At 49.3% G+C, this 16718-nt stretch overlaps 1 protein-coding gene across 3 annotated transcripts; it reads right to left on the bottom strand.

Annotated features, from left to right (window-relative positions):
- Positions 1–529: 529 nt before the first annotated feature.
- Positions 530–16031, bottom strand: DELE1 (DAP3 binding cell death enhancer 1). 3 transcript variants are annotated; one of them, XM_047730495.1, is made up of 13 exons: positions 15876–16031; positions 15092–15209; positions 14874–14997; positions 12409–12556; positions 11294–11455; positions 10950–11038; positions 10754–10850; positions 7972–8114; positions 7003–7161; positions 6825–6917; positions 4439–4604; positions 3672–3911; positions 530–1474 (listed from the first exon to the last, which is right to left on the bottom strand). In XM_047730495.1, exons 1-12 carry the CDS (start codon positions 15904–15906, stop codon positions 3673–3675), a joined length of 1569 nt encoding a protein of 522 aa, XP_047586451.1. In that variant the 5' UTR covers positions 15907–16031; the 3' UTR covers positions 530–1474; position 3672. The 3 variants fall into 3 exon arrangements, with proteins under 3 accessions (XP_047586451.1, XP_047586450.1, XP_047586448.1); XM_047730494.1 differs by lacking the exon at positions 530–1474 and adding an exon at positions 2303–2886; XM_047730492.1 differs by lacking the exon at positions 530–1474 and having other exon boundaries at positions 2303–3911.
- Between the last annotated feature and the right edge of the window lie 687 nt (positions 16032–16718).

Raw genomic sequence — 16718 nt, 5'->3', positions numbered from 1 at the left:
AGATTGATAGCAGCCTCCTGTCTGTCACCCAACTTCAGCTTGGCAGCTCACTGACCCTGCCTCTCCTCCGGCTGAAACAAGCGTGAGATGGCAACCACTACCCAGGGGACTCTGGAGAGAACCCAATCCCCACAGGAAAACAGGAGAGGGAGGGAGGTTGTCTTAGCACAGGCTCGGCTGGGCACATAGTATGTATTAGAAAATAGGCCAGCCTTTTCCAGCTCCTACTAAGGAGGGAGTACAATGTAATGGGTAGGGAGAGGAGAGGCATGATCAGAAACATTCATTCAGGGGCGCCTGGGTGGCTCAGTGGGTTAAAGCCTCTGCCTTCGGCTCGGGTCATGATCCCAGGGTCCTGGGATGGAGCACCGCATCAGGTTCTCTTCTCAGCAGGGAGCCTGCTTCCTCCTCTCTCTCTCTCTGCCTGCTTCTCTGCCTACATGTGATCTCTGTCTGTCAAATAAATAAAATATTAAAAAGAAAAAAACCATTCATTCAACAAACACTTTGTGTTTATTGTGTGATTGCTATGTGTCAGAAATAGCAGTGGGGGGTATACAGAAACACTGGTGCAACATTTAAAGCACCTACTATGTGTTAGCTAGGCTTGGTGCTAGGTATTGTGTGGAGAGGGGGACAATGCATAAAACCACACATTCTTTGAATAAATATTTACTGAACATGTACTAAGTACCCTGTACTGTATTAGCACTGAAGATATAATGACTTAAACAGCCTTGTTCCAACTATAGCATCAGGACTCCCTGAAAACAGCATCTCTGGATGAGGAAACTGAGGCAGCAGAGAATTGCACAAAAGTCTCATTGCTGAGGGCCCTAGGTCCCCAGACTTGGGTCCCCCAGTATTTTAACCCAGGCTAGGACCACTTCCCTGTCCTCCCCCTCAGTATGTCCTTGAAGGGCAATGACGATGAGTCATTAATAATGGAATTTTAATGGCAAAGCACAGCAGGGCCCCATCTGTGGAAGAAGCCCATCCCCTGGGGCCATGTGGAGCCTGCAGAGACTGAACAGCCGAGGATTTTTGGTCCCTTGACAACATCTCTCTCATGACTCTCCCATTCTCCCTCTCCACCAGGAGAGCTTAAAAATATCCTACCTCCACGGCTGGTACCCCAAATTGAATCAGTACTTAACTTATAATGACTGGGAGGAAGGGAGGGTGGCATCTGATCATCAACACGGGACATCCAATGTCCTGGGGCTGTGTGAACTGCCCCTCCTTCCCCGGAAGGAATCAGGAACCCAGAATGACAACAGGAAGGGAAGAGGCTGAAGAGCTGGGCTCCGCAGGAGGGCAGGAAATGACAGTCTCCAGAAGGTGCCTCGGGAGGGTTGATGGGCAGTCTGCATGGAGCAGGGCTCTGTGCTCAGCTCAGGCTGGAAAAAGGTTAACCAAGTTCTTCACTGCAGGACTTCTTGGAACCTTAAAGATGCTGATGTGCATTGTGAATCTATAAAAAAGGGATGTCTGGTACAGCATTTCCCAAACTTATTTGACCACAGAAACCTTTTTTTTTTTTTTTTTTTTTTTTTGCAGAGAGATTAGTGCATTGCACAATGTAAAAACCTGAGCTTTAACCAATGTGTATAGGGAGCCCATAACAGCAAGGGGCCCTGTGCTAAGTGCTGAGGATTCCAGATTACAAAGACAACAAGGTCCCAGATCCCAAGGAGCCATTTGTGGAAGGCAACTGCATAAGGGGACCAGCATGGCAGTGGAAGGTGGTGAGGGTGGGGCGGGGGTGGTGGTGGCCAGTGTGCAAGGCAGCCCTGGAAAGGGAACAGCAGTCAGGGGGAGGTGCCGGAGCTGGAGGAAGCCAGTAGTGAGAGGAAGGTGCTAGAAGAGTATGGTAGGACCCACTAGAGGTTGGCAGGGTTGGGCGGGGGGAGAGATAGGGAGCAGAGGGGGAAACATGGACAACCCTCTCCCGCCCAATTACTCCCACCTCTCAACTAGCGGAGCTGGGTGGTCTTTCCCATTTGCACAGTTACTAGAGGGTTTGATCCTCAGTCCTTCCCCCACTCCCACCCCCACCACATCTATGCTATTGAACTTGGGCTAACATCCAGAAGCCAGGGAACAGCTATGCACAAATTCAGTAATTGGAGTCATTAGCGTTGACTCAGAAATCATTTTTTCCTAAGTCTCTCTCTTGGAGAAGCTTTTAAGACCCTTCAAATTGGTTAATGGAGAGTTTAGAAATGAGGTTGGAGCCTCAGCTTTCAGCTCCCCCTGCCCAAACCCCAGGTCTCCCCAACATACTCAAGGGCAAGAGTGATGAGATAATCCAATATCTATTTTATTAAACTCTCATCCATTTCTGGCATACCTTTCACAAACAAGGATCTCTAAATCTATACTTCCCTGCTGCAAATCTCCAGGCGCTCAGTCTCCACTTCCTCCCTCACAATGGCCAGATGATAAGAACACTTTCACGTAAATCTACAGTGTAAAAGGCGCAAAAGAGCCCTGGGCTAGGAGTCAGGGGGCCTGGGTCTTCTCTGAGCCTACTGACTCATAAAGCTGTGTAACCATGGGCACCACTCCGCCTCCCTGGGCTTCAGTGAGGACCAAGGTCCTTTCTGCCACAAAATGCCCCACATAGGCTCAGTAGGGTAGAAGGGCAGACACCAGTGCCTTTGGTTTACAACTGAGAAAACAGTGTAGTGGGTCAGGTCACTGCTTCAAGCGGACATGGCCCAGACCTGGGTCTTCACACACTTTCTTCTTTACTGTGCTGGGGCAGGTACTTAAGGTTCTTTGGGAAGTTGAAAAGACAACTGGCCTCTGCTCTGGGGCTCAAGTTGTGGCATCTCTCTGAGAACCCACAGGCTCCCTTCTTTAGGGCTGAAGTGAGAGGATCTGAAAAAGTCAAGCAGATATGGCAAGCATGTAGGCAAGAAACTCGTTCCTTCCAAATCAAAGGTGAAATGGGAGATGATCATGAATCCACAGGGGATGAATAAAAGCAAATATTGGGGCTCATCTTGAGAATGGCCTGATGAAGTGTTCTCTGAGTTTTAGCCATTCATGGAACCACCCTCATGGTTTTTGCCACCTCTCCGGATCTGTGTTCCCCTTTATCCAATTTCACAATGTTTTTCTTTAAATGGATTATTTTTAATATCTGTGAAACCATGATGTGCTAGTCACATTTTTACATTATTAATTATCCATTTATTAAATATCCAACTAGTAATATAGAAAATATTGAGTACCTAAAATCCTCTCATGAACCACCAGAGGCACATACATCAGATGTTGGCAAAAACTGATATAGTCGGAGCCTGAGGAAACTGAGGCACGGGAGGAAATAGGTAAGGGGTTTACTCAAGGTCATAGGCTAAGATGAGGTCCAGGGTCTCTGGACCCTTCAGGAGAGTTTTTCACAGGTCACTGAACGAATCCCTTTTGTGCACAGAACCAGAAATCACTGTGGATGTTTCCACTTCTCATCTGGGAGGCTACCAATTGGGGGAAAGGTCAAAGTCATTCATGGGCCATGCACTTGAAATTGCTTGAGACCCTCAGCTCCCACTGGCATGTCTTGGAAAAGGACACTGACACCATTTTTTTTTTACCAGCCAACCTCTCTGCCCTCCCCGCCAACACCAGTGAGAGGCACCAGTGACTAGGTCTTATCTCACCTTAGCCAAAACCCAGTCTGACGAGACTCCTTTCCAAGGGATAGCTGAACGGGGGGAGAGCAATGCTGGGGGCTCCAGGGCTGGCTCTGAGACACCCACTTCTATAGAGGAGGCCAAGGTTCCCTGTGCTCGAGGCGTGTGGGAGGTGGGAGGCCCCTGCCAGCAGAGTGTTGAAGCTGTGGAGGGAGGGACTGGAGAAGGACTTCAATCCTTTAACTGCCAGGTCGCTGGTCTCCAGGGCTGTGAGGAGAAACGAGAGCAGCTCTTACTCATACTGTGGGTTCCTACTTCAGAGCAAGGACTTCTTCAAGGACTTAATGGGCTCTAGCGTTGTTAACCCAGGCCAGCCCGAGTGACTCATGAGTGAGCAGGACTCTTAGAGGACTTGAAGGGTAATTCAGGGCAATGAGGCGGTATCTTGGGAGACTGTCTCTCCTGAAAAATTATCAGATTAGCTCCCATTTATTCAATACCTGCTCTGTGCTAGGTTGTGCTGAACCCTCTAGAGTCATCCCATTTAATCCTTACAACCCAGTGACGGAGGTACCAGTAGTACCCTCACTTTCAGAAGTGAAGAACCTAAGGCTCAAAGACACCAAGTCCAAGTTCAGTGACAGAGCAGTGGTTAAAACTCAGGCGTGTCTATCTCAAAAAGCTATAATCTTACCCGTTACTGAGGCAGGAAATGGCAAGCGGACCAAGCCACCCCCTTCTCTGTCACAGGGTAATCAGCTCATGGGAGAGAACCTGTTGGCTTCGACACGCACCTTTACCTGCTGCCTCCATGGAAAAGAGGGTCTGCAACCTCTCCTGGGCAGGTTCATTGCCCAGAGCCGCGGATTGCTGGTAACATCTCACAGCCTCTCCCAGGTTCCTCCGCACACCAAGGCCCTTCTCAAAGCAAATTCCCAAGTGGTACCTGCTCTGTGAGTCCTAAAGGGGAAGATGGACAGACACAGAGATGTGTACACCTGCAGGAGTGAAGAACTGAAATGCAAAGGCAGGAGGAAGGTGGAGCAGTCAGACAAGCCGGGGCTTCATCTGTGCATGTTCAAGGTCCAGTCTTGGCCCTCTCTGGACCAAGGGATCGCAAGTACAAAAAGCCAGAGGCCTGGAGTTTGCCCAACACAGAGGAGCTGGGAATCCTTCTGTCCAGGGAGATTCGAGCCAGAGCAGCATGGCTGCTTCTCTGGCCGAGGCTGGTGCAGAAGGCGGGCAGACATGAGGGCCACAGGGAGCAGCCAGCCTAAGTACGGGGAACCCGGGAGTCAGGTTCCTACTTCAGCTGAAAGAGCCAGGAGCAAGAGAGGAGGCTAAGTTTCCCAAAGGCCCTGCATGCCTTCTGAACCTCTACTGAGGCCCTGCAAAACATACGGTCCAGAGAATGTTCCCCGTTTGAAAGATTAAAAGGTTCTGAATCCTCTCTTCCCTGACAACTAGGAACAGGTAGGGCTGCAGAGCACAACCTATAGAGGCAGACTGCCTGGGTTCCAATCCCAGCTCCACCAATTACAGTGGAGGAACCTTAGGCAAGTACTCCACGCCTCTGTGCCTCAGTCTCCTCATCTATAAAGTGTGAAATTGTAACAGTACCTACCTTACTGCATTGTTACAAGGATAACATACATTAATACATGAATAATGCTTAGATTACTTAGATTATTATTATTTTCATACCTTTATTTGCCCCCATCATTAATCTTGCCCTCTCTGGTGGAATATTATTGTTATATTCAAGCCCCCAACTTAAAAAAAACAAAATGTGGATTCCCAACTATGGTCCCATTTCTCTTCTACCTTCTAGTGTCAAATTTTTGGACCGAGTTTCTGTAACATGCGCATCAAAGTCTACGTCATAAATATGGTGGGCTCACGGCCAGCACCGGACACTCATAAGTCCAAAACTCCTACCCTGCCACACTGCTCAGCACAAACCTACAGAGACTCAGTTCCTGCTGGAGTGGGTGAGTGTGAGGACTGTGCCCAGCACAATTTGTGCATATCTCCTAGCATGCTGGGTGACTAAATCAGGCCAAGGGGCCCCCAGGCTTGTCCAGCTCATGAGGGATGTGAGGCACCTTCAGCCTGAGAAGGTCCTGGGGCTCTATCAAGGAAGGCAGGCACAGAGGCAGTACTGGTGAGTGACATCACCCCCCTTTCGATGGCAACGACAGATAACACCAAGTAAAAATAAGAAAGTATTCTGATGCCCAAGAGTTTGATGAAGTTATCATTGTGCTGGCCCAAAAACACAGAGGAGCCCCTCTGCAGGGCAATTCTCATCCAAGGCCATGACTCACGTTAATCCAGTACTCCTGGTCCTCCAAGAGGCCACACCGAAAAAAGAAAAATCCTGGTCAAGTATACTTGCGGAGTACAGCAAACCAGAGATGCCCTTTTGGTGATCAGCACAGAGAGAAAGCTCTGAGATCTCCTGCATTGAAGACAGCTGGTTGGCTCAGTATTTCCAAACCCCTCGGACCATGTTTTCCCCGGGATTACTTACAAATACCGCCTGGAACTAATACTCCGGAGGATATACTCTGGGTCCTACAGGCTGGGCGGCAATACCCCCCTACATGTGCCACCAACCCCAAACTGCTCCGTGTCTTCTGACTTCCCTGAGCCGCACAGCTCATGAGGATGCACCTCCCTTGTGCACCACTTACCAAGTGCTTGCTCGCACACCTGTTACCTTAGGTATACTGGGCTCCTCACAACTACAACAACAACAACAACAACAACAACAACCACCTTGCGAAGCAGCAGACAGGTGAGGCAGCCTGAGACAAGGGAAACAAGAAGCCACCAGCCTAGTCGTGTGCTGATAAATGTAATCACGGGCTGTCCAGTGAAACCAGCCCTGCTTTGTAGTCCTGAGTCCCTTCTGTATGGCACACACTCCTCCCACAGCTGATTTTAAGGCCTCCCCCAGCAGCTCTTGCAGACTGGTGTAAGCCAGCTCCTGTGTGCCACTAGACCTGCCCAGGGGTCACACAGTAAGTCAGTAACAGTTAAGAGTTGAAACCAGCCCACCCTATGTGTCCCTGTCAACCGTATCCTGTGCATCCTGGAGCCTCGGTACCAGTTCCCAAATCCCCTCCTTCCTCAGACTCGATCCCCCAACATGGTGGGACGCTGGAGATGTCCTACCCCATTGTTGGCTGCAAGCCAAAAGTATTTCACAGCGTTCTGCTCATCCAGGTGTGGCTCCTTGGTGAAAAGCACCCCGAGGAAAGCTTGAGCCTGTGGCCAGGGAAGAAGGAGAAATGTTATCTTGGTTCCTTCCTGGCCCCACGTGCTCCAGGAGACACCCCGCCTGGGCACTCACCTCTCTCAAGCCCGAGTCAGCAGCCTGCTTCAGCATGGACACTGCCCTCTGCTGCTTAGGTGCCCCCTCGGAGGCCAGGCCTTGCAGCAGACACCTGGCGTAGCGGTACTGAGCCAGCCTGTGGCCCTGGCTGGCAGCCAGCTGGTAGGAAAGGACTGCCTGGGACAAAGGGAGAGACCCCCCTCCCTAAGTTAGCAGGTACCCTGCAAGCCAGCTTTCCCTTCGAATGAAATTTGTAAAAATTATTTTAATTAAATAGAACTAATCCATACAGATTAGTCAGGAAATACAGATAAACCCAAATTTCAAAATACAGATAAACTGAAAATAGAAACATGAAATCCCAAGAGATTCTGCCTTCTAAAGATCATTCTCGGCTTACCTTTTAGTTCACAGCTTTTCAAATTTCTTCCCCCACACACATGTGTTTATACCTACACACATACACATTCACACACACAGACGTATATAAATGTATGTGTGTATAACAGGGAAAAATAAACAGGAGACAGAGAACAACATTCACAATTTTGTAACCTATTTTTTCACTTAACAATACACAGAGAATGTCTTTCCCTGCCAGTAAATATAGACCTAGCCCATTATTTTTAAGACCCACATAGATATTATAAACCAATGCACTATGGAAGGAACTTCAAATTGCTTTCCTCTTCTTAAGAAATTCACTCTTGTATAGAACATCTTTGTCTACTTTCCTACTTGTTTAGAATGAATTAATCCATTCCCCAAGGTAAGGTTCTAGGTCCCGATGATACAGCTGCAAAGACCAACAAGGTCCCTGACTCCTTTTGAGTCTAAATTCCTAGAAGTTAGGAGCTTCTTCTTCTCTTGTGGCTGAAAGACAGAAGCTGAACTCTCCCCAAGCCCTGCCCACTGCTCATTTCTGGAGGTCACCTCTCGACAGTGCAACATGGTGGACAGGCCTAGGACAGAAAGAAGGTCTGATACCTTGCCCAGGTCCTTGGGGGTACCTCTGCCATGCTCGTGACACAAGCCCACGTTGTACTGTGCTTTGCTGTAGCCGTGGTCTGCTGCTTTCTGGAAGTAAGAAAAGGCTGCCACGTAGTCCCCATTCCTCATGTTCTCTGTGCCTATGAGAAAGCAAAGGGTGGAAATACAGCTTTCTCTGTGAACTTCCCCACATCCTTGGCCAACTCATAGGCTGCTTCCTTGGTTTTTGCTGCTAGACACTTTGCATGTTTCCATCCTCCAAATGTTCCACTGGTTTGCCAAAGACCTCAGTGGCTTCTGTCCTCCTATACAACATCCTCCTCTTGGTGACAGCATCCCAATCTCCCTTTGGGAGAAGACCCTCCCCCTTCCCCCACTCCCCATGCTACCAATCGAGGTACTGTGCTCTTCCCCACCAATAAGTCCCTCACTCAGGAATTGGAATCTTAACCTGGTTGAGGCATGAGAGAAACAGCTTTTGAGGGTTTATTCTGAAAGCAGCACTCTGAAGACACTGTCCCTAAGTCACTGCCCCCCTCATTCTTGTTCTTTCTGACACATGGCAAGTCAACAGATCCCAACGGATTCCCTCTGTGCTTAACCTAGCCAGAGGGGGTTCGAGCTGCTTGTAACCAACTAAATGTAACTGATAACAGCTGATACTGTTAATCCTGCTTTAGGAGGAACTCATCAGAGAGAATATAAGAACTACAAGACAGATGAACTCAGGGATGTCCGACAACCAAGCCCATGTGCTTTGTTTCATCCAAAGAAACAAAGAAACAAATGAAAAACAGAGACAGGGCTGGGTGCAGTCAAGTCCCCGAGTTCCCATTCAAACCTTTTCCTGAGCTGTCTCTCCTGCCTGGGGTATCTCTCTGCCTCCACTGTCAGGCCTTCCCATCCTGTTTCTCTGGAACCTTCAGACCACACTCAGGCTTTAAACACTTTTTTGGCATTTACTTAATATACAGGCCTTTTTCTCTGAACTAGACTGTTTCCAGAGTACAAGCCCTGTCTCCTCAATTAGACTGCAAAATCCTGGAGGCAGAAGCAGGAAAAGAATGTAGAAGAAATAGCTTTGCATTGGGTGAAAGCTCTATACAAATGCAAAATATGATTATGGCTTATGCTCCCTTTGTGTTCTGCCACACTGCTTAGCATTGCTGAATAAATGAATATATGAATGAAGGAATGGGCAAGAAAATTCTCAGAAGAGACTGTCTGCCCATCAAAATCACAAAAAGCTAATGAGGCAGAAGCCAGATTCCATTCAGCCCACAGTGAATTAAAGTCACCTCCCTGCTACCTGAAAATTCGCTGTCCAGGATTCACAGAGCCCTCTGTCCTTCAGAAGACTAAAGAGGGCGAAGGATACCACCCTGAGCCCATTCCCCGTACCCCGCTGGCTCCCTGATCCATCTCTCTTCTCTTTCTCTTCTGCCCCTAACCAAAACCAAGCCACCATGAGGCTTTGCTATGCTATGAGCAATAGCTCCAACCTAGCGTCCTGTTTCCTCTGACATCTCTGCACTCCACGACTGTCCATACAACAACAAGAGAAATCTGAAAAAGTAATTCAGATCATGTGATGGTCCCCCCTCCTGCTCCAGTGTAAAACCTCCATTGGCTTATCTTGCTTCAAAAAACCACACTCCTCTGTGGCTCGGAAGGCCTTGCCTGATCTGGCCCCTCCTTGCTTCTTGACTTCATCTTTTTCTAAACTCCTGGTGATCTCTAAGTCCCAGCCACACTCACCTTTCTTTTGTTCCTTTAACAAGCAAAACTCAATCCTGTCTCAGGACCTTTGTACTTGCTGTTCCCTCTGTTTGGATAGCTCTTTCTCTGGATGGAAACAAGACTAGCTTGTTTTGTCAGTCAGGCCTTAGCACAAAGTTCTTCCCATCAATGAGGACTTCCCCAAGTCACTGACACACTCCCCTATTTACCCTTCTGTATAACATTTACCACGACTGGAAATTCTCTTGTTTGCCAACTTATTGTTTTTCTCCCCCGCCTCCACCACCACCTTGATTCATATGTCAGATCCATCAGAGTAAGGACTCTGTCTTATGAATCACTGTATCCCTAAAACCTAAAATAGGGCCTAGCAAAAGGTGAAATTTGTACTGAATGAATCCCAGCTTCTCACCCATCTGCCAATTATCTGAGTCGCCACATTAAAAGGCCTGAAACTTAAGCCAAGTCACCATGGAGAATAGGACAGACATTGGAGGGGCACCTGGAGTCTCCAGATGTGGGTAAAGTGCTCCTGTCTGCGTACTTGAGGGCCTGCTCCAGACCTCAGGAGCTTGTTCTTGCCTAGATGTGTCAGAAAATGCAAGGTATCCTCCAAGATTTCTCTTCTCCTTCTTACATGGTAACAGAATTTTCAGGTAAGCACCTGGTCATTCAGTTACAGACTACATTTCCCAGTCTCCTCTGCAAGTAGGCATGGCCATAAGCCTATACTCTGGACAATGATTTATACAACTTGCAGATTGCAAAGGAGTGATCCTTTAGCTTTCCCACCTTTCCCCTTCCAGAAAAAAGCCAGAACAGCCAAACTGGACCTTGAGATGGAAGCCAGTTTTAAGAATGACAGAATCAAGAGGATGGGTCCCTGACTTGACTGTGCTACCATGCCAGATTTGGTCTACCTACCTGGGCGAAAATAAATTCTCGTTTGAAGCACTCCCTACCGTAACTCTGTTTGACCAGCCCCAAAGCCTTTCCATTTTCCCATCCACCCGCCTTGAAGCAAGGTCCACCCAGTTACCCAGGAAGTTGAAAGCAATGGAAACGGTGAGCTGGAAGAGCTGCTGAATGGACGTCACAGCCTCCTCGAGGGAAAGAGTTTTTGACTTCTCTCGTTCCTGGGGAAGAAATAAAGACTCACCATGGGATGGTTCGTTGGAACTGCTACCTGCCCAGGGGAATGTTACAAGGATGTGGAGGCCAAATCTGAACAATACCTGCTTTTCTCCAGTGGGCTGAAGCTGGGCTGGCTCTGCCCTGGGTCGAAAGTTACCACTGGTGGGCAGGAAGCTGAGATCACTGGGATCTGCAAGGAAAATGGGTGACACCCAGTCAGGGCAAAGCAGAAAGTGTGGTTTCTCCTTTTCTCTCCCTGTCCTAGTCTCCCCAACCTCTCCAGCCAGCGCCACTACCCGATAACAGATTCATTCCGAAGTGCCCCAGAAAGCAGGTGCCCTACACGAACGACAATCCCCTCATCCAGCATCCGCACCAACAATGGTCTATCTGCCCAACCCCCCCCACCCCCACCTTTGGCTGATTATAGGAGGTAGAAACATACCTTCCTCACAAGGGCCCTGAGGACCAGATGCCCTCAAGGAGCTGTGTGAAGAGAGGTTCTCGGGCTGAGTGGAGCATTCTTCCTGGCCCAGCCTGGGTTCCCTGGGACCAGTATGCCTGGAAGCTGGGACATCAGGGCTGGGGAGGATGTGTCTCCGAAGTGCTGGAAAGACCCAATAAGAACAGTCCCATCAGGAGGGGATCAGCTTGGTCTGCCTGAGCTGGCCTAAGGGTTCCCCAAGGTTTGGGGGAAGAACGTGGAATCTCCTGTCACCTCCTTCACACACCCCGACCTCCCTCCTCCATTTCGTTTGCTGGCTTCTATCTGTAGGGGTCCAGAGGGGCCACCATTTATGCTGATCACCTGCTCTGGGTATAAATCATTCCTCTGCCTAGATTTTTCCAGTAGCATGGAGGCATCTACCTTAGTCACTACTGTAGCCCCAGCACCTAGCACTTTGATGATAATATGGATCTTGATTGTAATCCTAAGAACAAGAACTTAAACTAATACTTTCTGGGTACTTACTATGTACAAGGCACTGTTCTAACTCTTTGATATGTATTAACTCATTTACTTCTTCCAAGAAACCTATGAGGTAGATTTTTATTATTACCCCATCTTATAGATGACAAAACTGAGGCATAAGGAAGTTAAAAGTGACTTGTTCAGGGACACAAGACTAGTACGCGACAGCTCGGGGGCTTGAACCCTGGCACTAACTCCAGGGTCTTAACCACTTGGGTTGTACTGCCTGGGTACCATACTACATGATAGCTATTCAATGAAGATTCACTTATTCATGAATGACTAACCAGAGAATGACCCAACTGGCTCAGGGGTAAGCAGGAAGCCACACCCAGGATCTGAAGTAGCCTGGATCCCTGTGGGGCTCCCTCCATGGAAGGTGAGGGGAGGACATAGGAGGACACTGAAGAGCAGGTGTGGCCCACACCCTGGGCGGATAGAACTTCCTCACATTCCCTTTCCTCTGACTTCAGATAGGAAAGGCAAGGAGCTGCTGATGGCTCTTTTCCTGAGGTGTGTCCAGAGACACTTCCTGGCCCAGAGAAACTCCCAGCCTAGCCCTGCTGTCCCTGGGACTGAGAACTCACAGGAGCACGGATGCCACAAGGGAGATGAGAGGAAACGGTCCAAGGGACTGCGCCAAGAGCAGCACCCCACTTGCCGAGGTCCTGCTGGCAGGGACGACTGGAAGTGGATCTGCCTTGCCAGCTGCAGGGCCAGCACAGCCAGAGTGCCCTGGAAAAGACAGCACATTACGGACCCGGTTCTGCACCAGTCACCTCCTTCAGTCTCACCCTTCAGCTCAAACATCATTTCCTCGAGAAGTCTTTCCAGACTCCCGGCTGAGGCCAACTAATCTCCCAGTGCCCAAACTTCCCCTATAGAGCCCTGGTCACATTGGGGCTTCAACAATCACCTCGACAATTATTTACCTAAGCTCTGTCTCTCCTGTTAGTCTCTAAGCCCCATGAGGGCAGGAATCGTGTGTGTTTTGCTCCCCAATGTATCCCCAGAGCCTAAGAGAGTACTAAGATATAGTACTAATAAATATACACATGTATTTATCAAATGCATGATAAGTTAATGAATAAATAAAGCCTAAGCAGGCAAAAGGATAATGTGGTAAGCTGGAGCTTGGCCACAATTATAGTAACAGGTCAGAGTTCCCCATCAGGTTCACTCTCCTTCTGTAGCCTGGGGCACAAGTCTTCCCCTCCCTCTGCCCAAGGCACCCCACCAGAGACGCAGTCACAGGTACAGGCCTGCTGAAAGTGTCTCGGTGTCTCTTCTCTGACAGGTCTGTGGAAGACCTAAGTTAGCTCCTAGCCCAGTGACTGCTTGGTTTTCCCCTTCCCTTCCTGTGAACACCCAAATAGTTATTTATTACAACAGGCACTGAGTACACTGGCTGATATAAGTTATAGTCTCTGTCCTCATAGAGTTTACATTTTCACTGAGGGAGAAAGATTTTGAGTACACAGAAATATAAACACAATAACTACAAGTTATGCTAAATGCCAACAAAACAAAACAAATCAGGAGTTTTCACAGAGCATAAGAGGGAGGTCTGAGAAAATAGGGCATCAAAGAAAGCGTCTCTTGGAGGGGTGATGTGTGAACTGAGACCAGAAGGAAGAGAAGGTGCCAATATGTAATAACAGGGACATGTATCCATGGCAGTGGGGACAGCTTGTACCCAGGCCCTTTCACATGGTCAACAGTGACAGAGCTGAGGGACAGCATCAGGACCCTGGAATCTAGACCCAGTTTCCAAAGGGACTCACTGTGGAATTGCTCTAGGGCTCAGGTCTTCAACAAATTGGGAAAATGCTCTGCTCTCCAGGGTATGCTATGCCCTTAGTCCACAGCTCCACAGAGAGAAGTGGCCTTGCCACAGAGACATTCCAGGCTCCATTCTGCTGATAACACCAATTTACAACGAGACAACTGAGGCTCAGGGAAGTCAAGTTACTTGCCCAAAGTATACAGCATGAAAGTGATAGGAATAAGATGTGACAGACACAAAAGTGATGTGTGCAGAACCTAGATAGCAAACATTCTGCCTTGTTGGACCTCGTGTTCGCTACTGAGCACCTGACTTTATAGGTCAGAGTCAACTGACCTATGGGAGAGTCAACAAATATTGTCTTTTTTCTTTTTTTTTTTTTTAATTTTATTTATTTATTTGGCAGAGAGAGACACAGCAAGAGAGGGAACACAAGAGGGAGAAGCACGCTCCCCCATGGAGCAGGGAGCCCAATGCAGGGCTTGACCCTGGGATCATGACCTGAGCCAAAGGCAGACGCTTAACAACTGAGCCACCCAGGCGCCCCAACAAATATTTTCTGAGCAATTATCATATACGAGGATCTGTACTAGCATTTCCCTGTCCCTTTCTGTGTACACTCAAATACTTCTTTATACAACAAGTGCTGTGTACAGTGGCAAAGACAAGTTACAGTCTCTGTTCCCATGGAGCTTACATCTTCATTAAGGGAGAAAGACAAAATTAAAGTACACAGAGAAATAAACAATAAGCTGTAGAGCCTTGTAGCTAAGATCATGAGCTCCAGAATAAATAGGGTTTCTTTATTTCATAGCTGTATGACCTTAAGCATTTACCTAAAGTTTCAGAGCCCGAGTTCCCTTATCTATAAAATGGAGATTATATTTCCTTGCAAGATTTTTGTAAGGATTAAAAATGATAACGCGTATATAATATTTCATTAATACATAAAATGTCAGCTATTTAGTATTATTCATTGTAAGCTTCATCAAGGTAAGAATCATATCTACCTTGCTCTCCATTGCATCACTAGTGCCTAACGAAAATGCTCAGAGGTGTTAAACATATTTTTACTGAATGAAAGGAGGAAGAGGGCAGGGAGAAGGGGAGCAGCAATACCTCACCAAATATGCTCCAATGCCATGGGTTACTCAAATTTTGAGTGTGGGAACACTGATGCCCTAGCTCTTGTTTCTAGGCTATATTTCCATGCAGGATCATTCTCATCCACACAGAAAGGCAAGGACAGGACTGGGGAAGCCTTACCCATGATACGGCATCCCACAAGGTGTTTGGGGAAACATGGGAAGACATCCACTGGAAGGCATCCTTCCATCCATGGGACCTTGGGCCCCTGTTTGTGCCTGGGCCTGGGCCATGGGGGCCTGACCTAAATGAGGCAAGAAAGACTATCAAGTTCTAGCCCAAGTGGGAGGAGAAGGAGCCCGGAGGAAGAGATGGGTGACAGAATGGGAGTATCTCACCTGTCAAAGCTGGGCCCAGGGACCAGCAGGTTGGAGGAGGAGGCAGCCTGTGGCCCATCTGGGTTAGTGGACTTGGGGGTCACCCCCCGGAGGCCAGGTCCCAGCAGGCGGGGAAGAGCTGTGTAGAACAACAAAAATCAGTCACCTTGACATAAACAGAACTCAGGCAGTGGAGGCCCCACCCCTCTTTCCTCTGTCCGCTTGACAGAGCCACACCCCAGGAACCCAGGAATCACTGGCAGGCTGCCTCTACTGTTCTTAGACAAGGACATAGAGGGACTCTTGCTTAGTGCAGTTTCTGAGGTGCCATCCAAAACCAATAAACCAGGATCATTCAGGGCATATTTTGAAAATGCTCCCCAGGTGACTCTGAAATCCTCCCAGGGCTGACATCACTGTCATAATAAAATTACCCGGCAGTTACACACAACCTCGCTCAGTGTTTGAAGGCTCCGTCTCTAAATCCCGCCTCTTTTCATTGGCTCGGCCTACTCCACCGGCCGTACCTGTCTTTCGGACTCCAAGCCCCGGCTATTTGACTCCTCCCCTTCCAATAGCCCCACCCATTTCCGTGGCTCTGCGCTCCACCCTCTTCCCAAGAGCCCCACCTACACCTCGAATTCCGCAGCCCTGACAAGCGGGTGTAGCCCCGCCCACTTAGACTCCGCCTTCCCTCAACTTCAACCCCGCCTGCTAAGGCTTCGGTTCAGTCTTCATGGCCGGTCTTCCTTCTCCAGTTCAGGATCTCAGCTGCCTCACGACCCGCGGCTCCGACGCCTCTTACCGCGGCCCAAGAGTCCCGGGAGGCGCCACATGCCGTCGCCAACAGCATAGAGAACTCGCAGTCCCAAGACCGAGAGCCGGCCACGGGGCAGTTGCTAGAGGGACCGCTGTGGCGCCCTCCGAATGGCCGAGTCCTGAGGAAGCACTCAGTCAGCCAATTAGAAAGGGGCACAGCCGGAAGGCCGGGCGCTGCGCGGAAGGAAGTGGGGGGGGCGTGTAGGCGTGTTCAGGACTGGCGAGGAGGTGAACTGCCACAAGGACATGGATGTGGGCCCGACCTCCCCCTGGAAGAGGCGTCGCTCGCCGCCCGCCCGAGAGCTGGGAGAGCGCGCAGCCGCGGGGCTTCGCAGGTGGCGGAGCCGAACCACGTCAGAAACGGGACTGTGGAGAGGAGGGGCTAGGGGTCTCGGTCGCGCAGGTCGGTCGCGCCTGTGCGGGACAACTTTGTAGACACCAGCCCCTCACTGGACGAGTAACCAGGGCCAGTGGCTGAAGGAGAGGAGCTCAAGGGTCCAACGAGAGAAGCTCGTAGTCCGAGCTCTCCCGTCCAAGACCCGCTACTAGAGATGCGACTCGGACCGAAGGGGTAGGCGATTGAAAAAAGGCAGCGTTCTGATTCCGGGGTTCCAGTTGTGGCTCAGGTTTGTGTCACCGTGTAGCCTCCGCACGACCCCTTTTCCTGTCTGGGGCTCAGCCTGCGCCATAATAGGATCTGGTGGAGTGATCTCGACTAGTCCTTGCAGGCTCAAGAGGAACCGCGGAAGTTGCTTTCCAAATACCTAAGAGGAGTCTCCCCCACCCCCCCACCGCACACACAAACACCTGTTAATCAAAGCCTGCCACA

Source organism: Lutra lutra, chromosome 5, assembly GCF_902655055.1.
Source record: "Lutra lutra chromosome 5, mLutLut1.2, whole genome shotgun sequence".
NCBI lineage: Eukaryota > Metazoa > Chordata > Mammalia > Carnivora > Mustelidae > Lutra > Lutra lutra.
Note: the sequence above shows the minus strand (reverse complement) of the source record. Positions and strands in the feature narration are given on the sequence as shown.

Bases quoted from the DNA above. Each gene is read 5' to 3' on its own strand.
- DELE1 (XM_047730495.1), bottom strand. From the start codon at position 15,906: ATGTGGCGCCTCCCGGGACTCTTGGGCCGCG. The intron at 15,210-15,875 runs GTAAGAGGCGTC...TGTTCTACACAG, and splicing joins CCCGGGACTCTTGGGCCGCG to CTCTTCCCCGCCTGCTGGGA. The intron at 11,456-12,408 runs GTGAGTTCTCAG...GGGTCTTTCCAG, and splicing joins CTTGTGGCATCCGTGCTCCT to CACTTCGGAGACACATCCTC.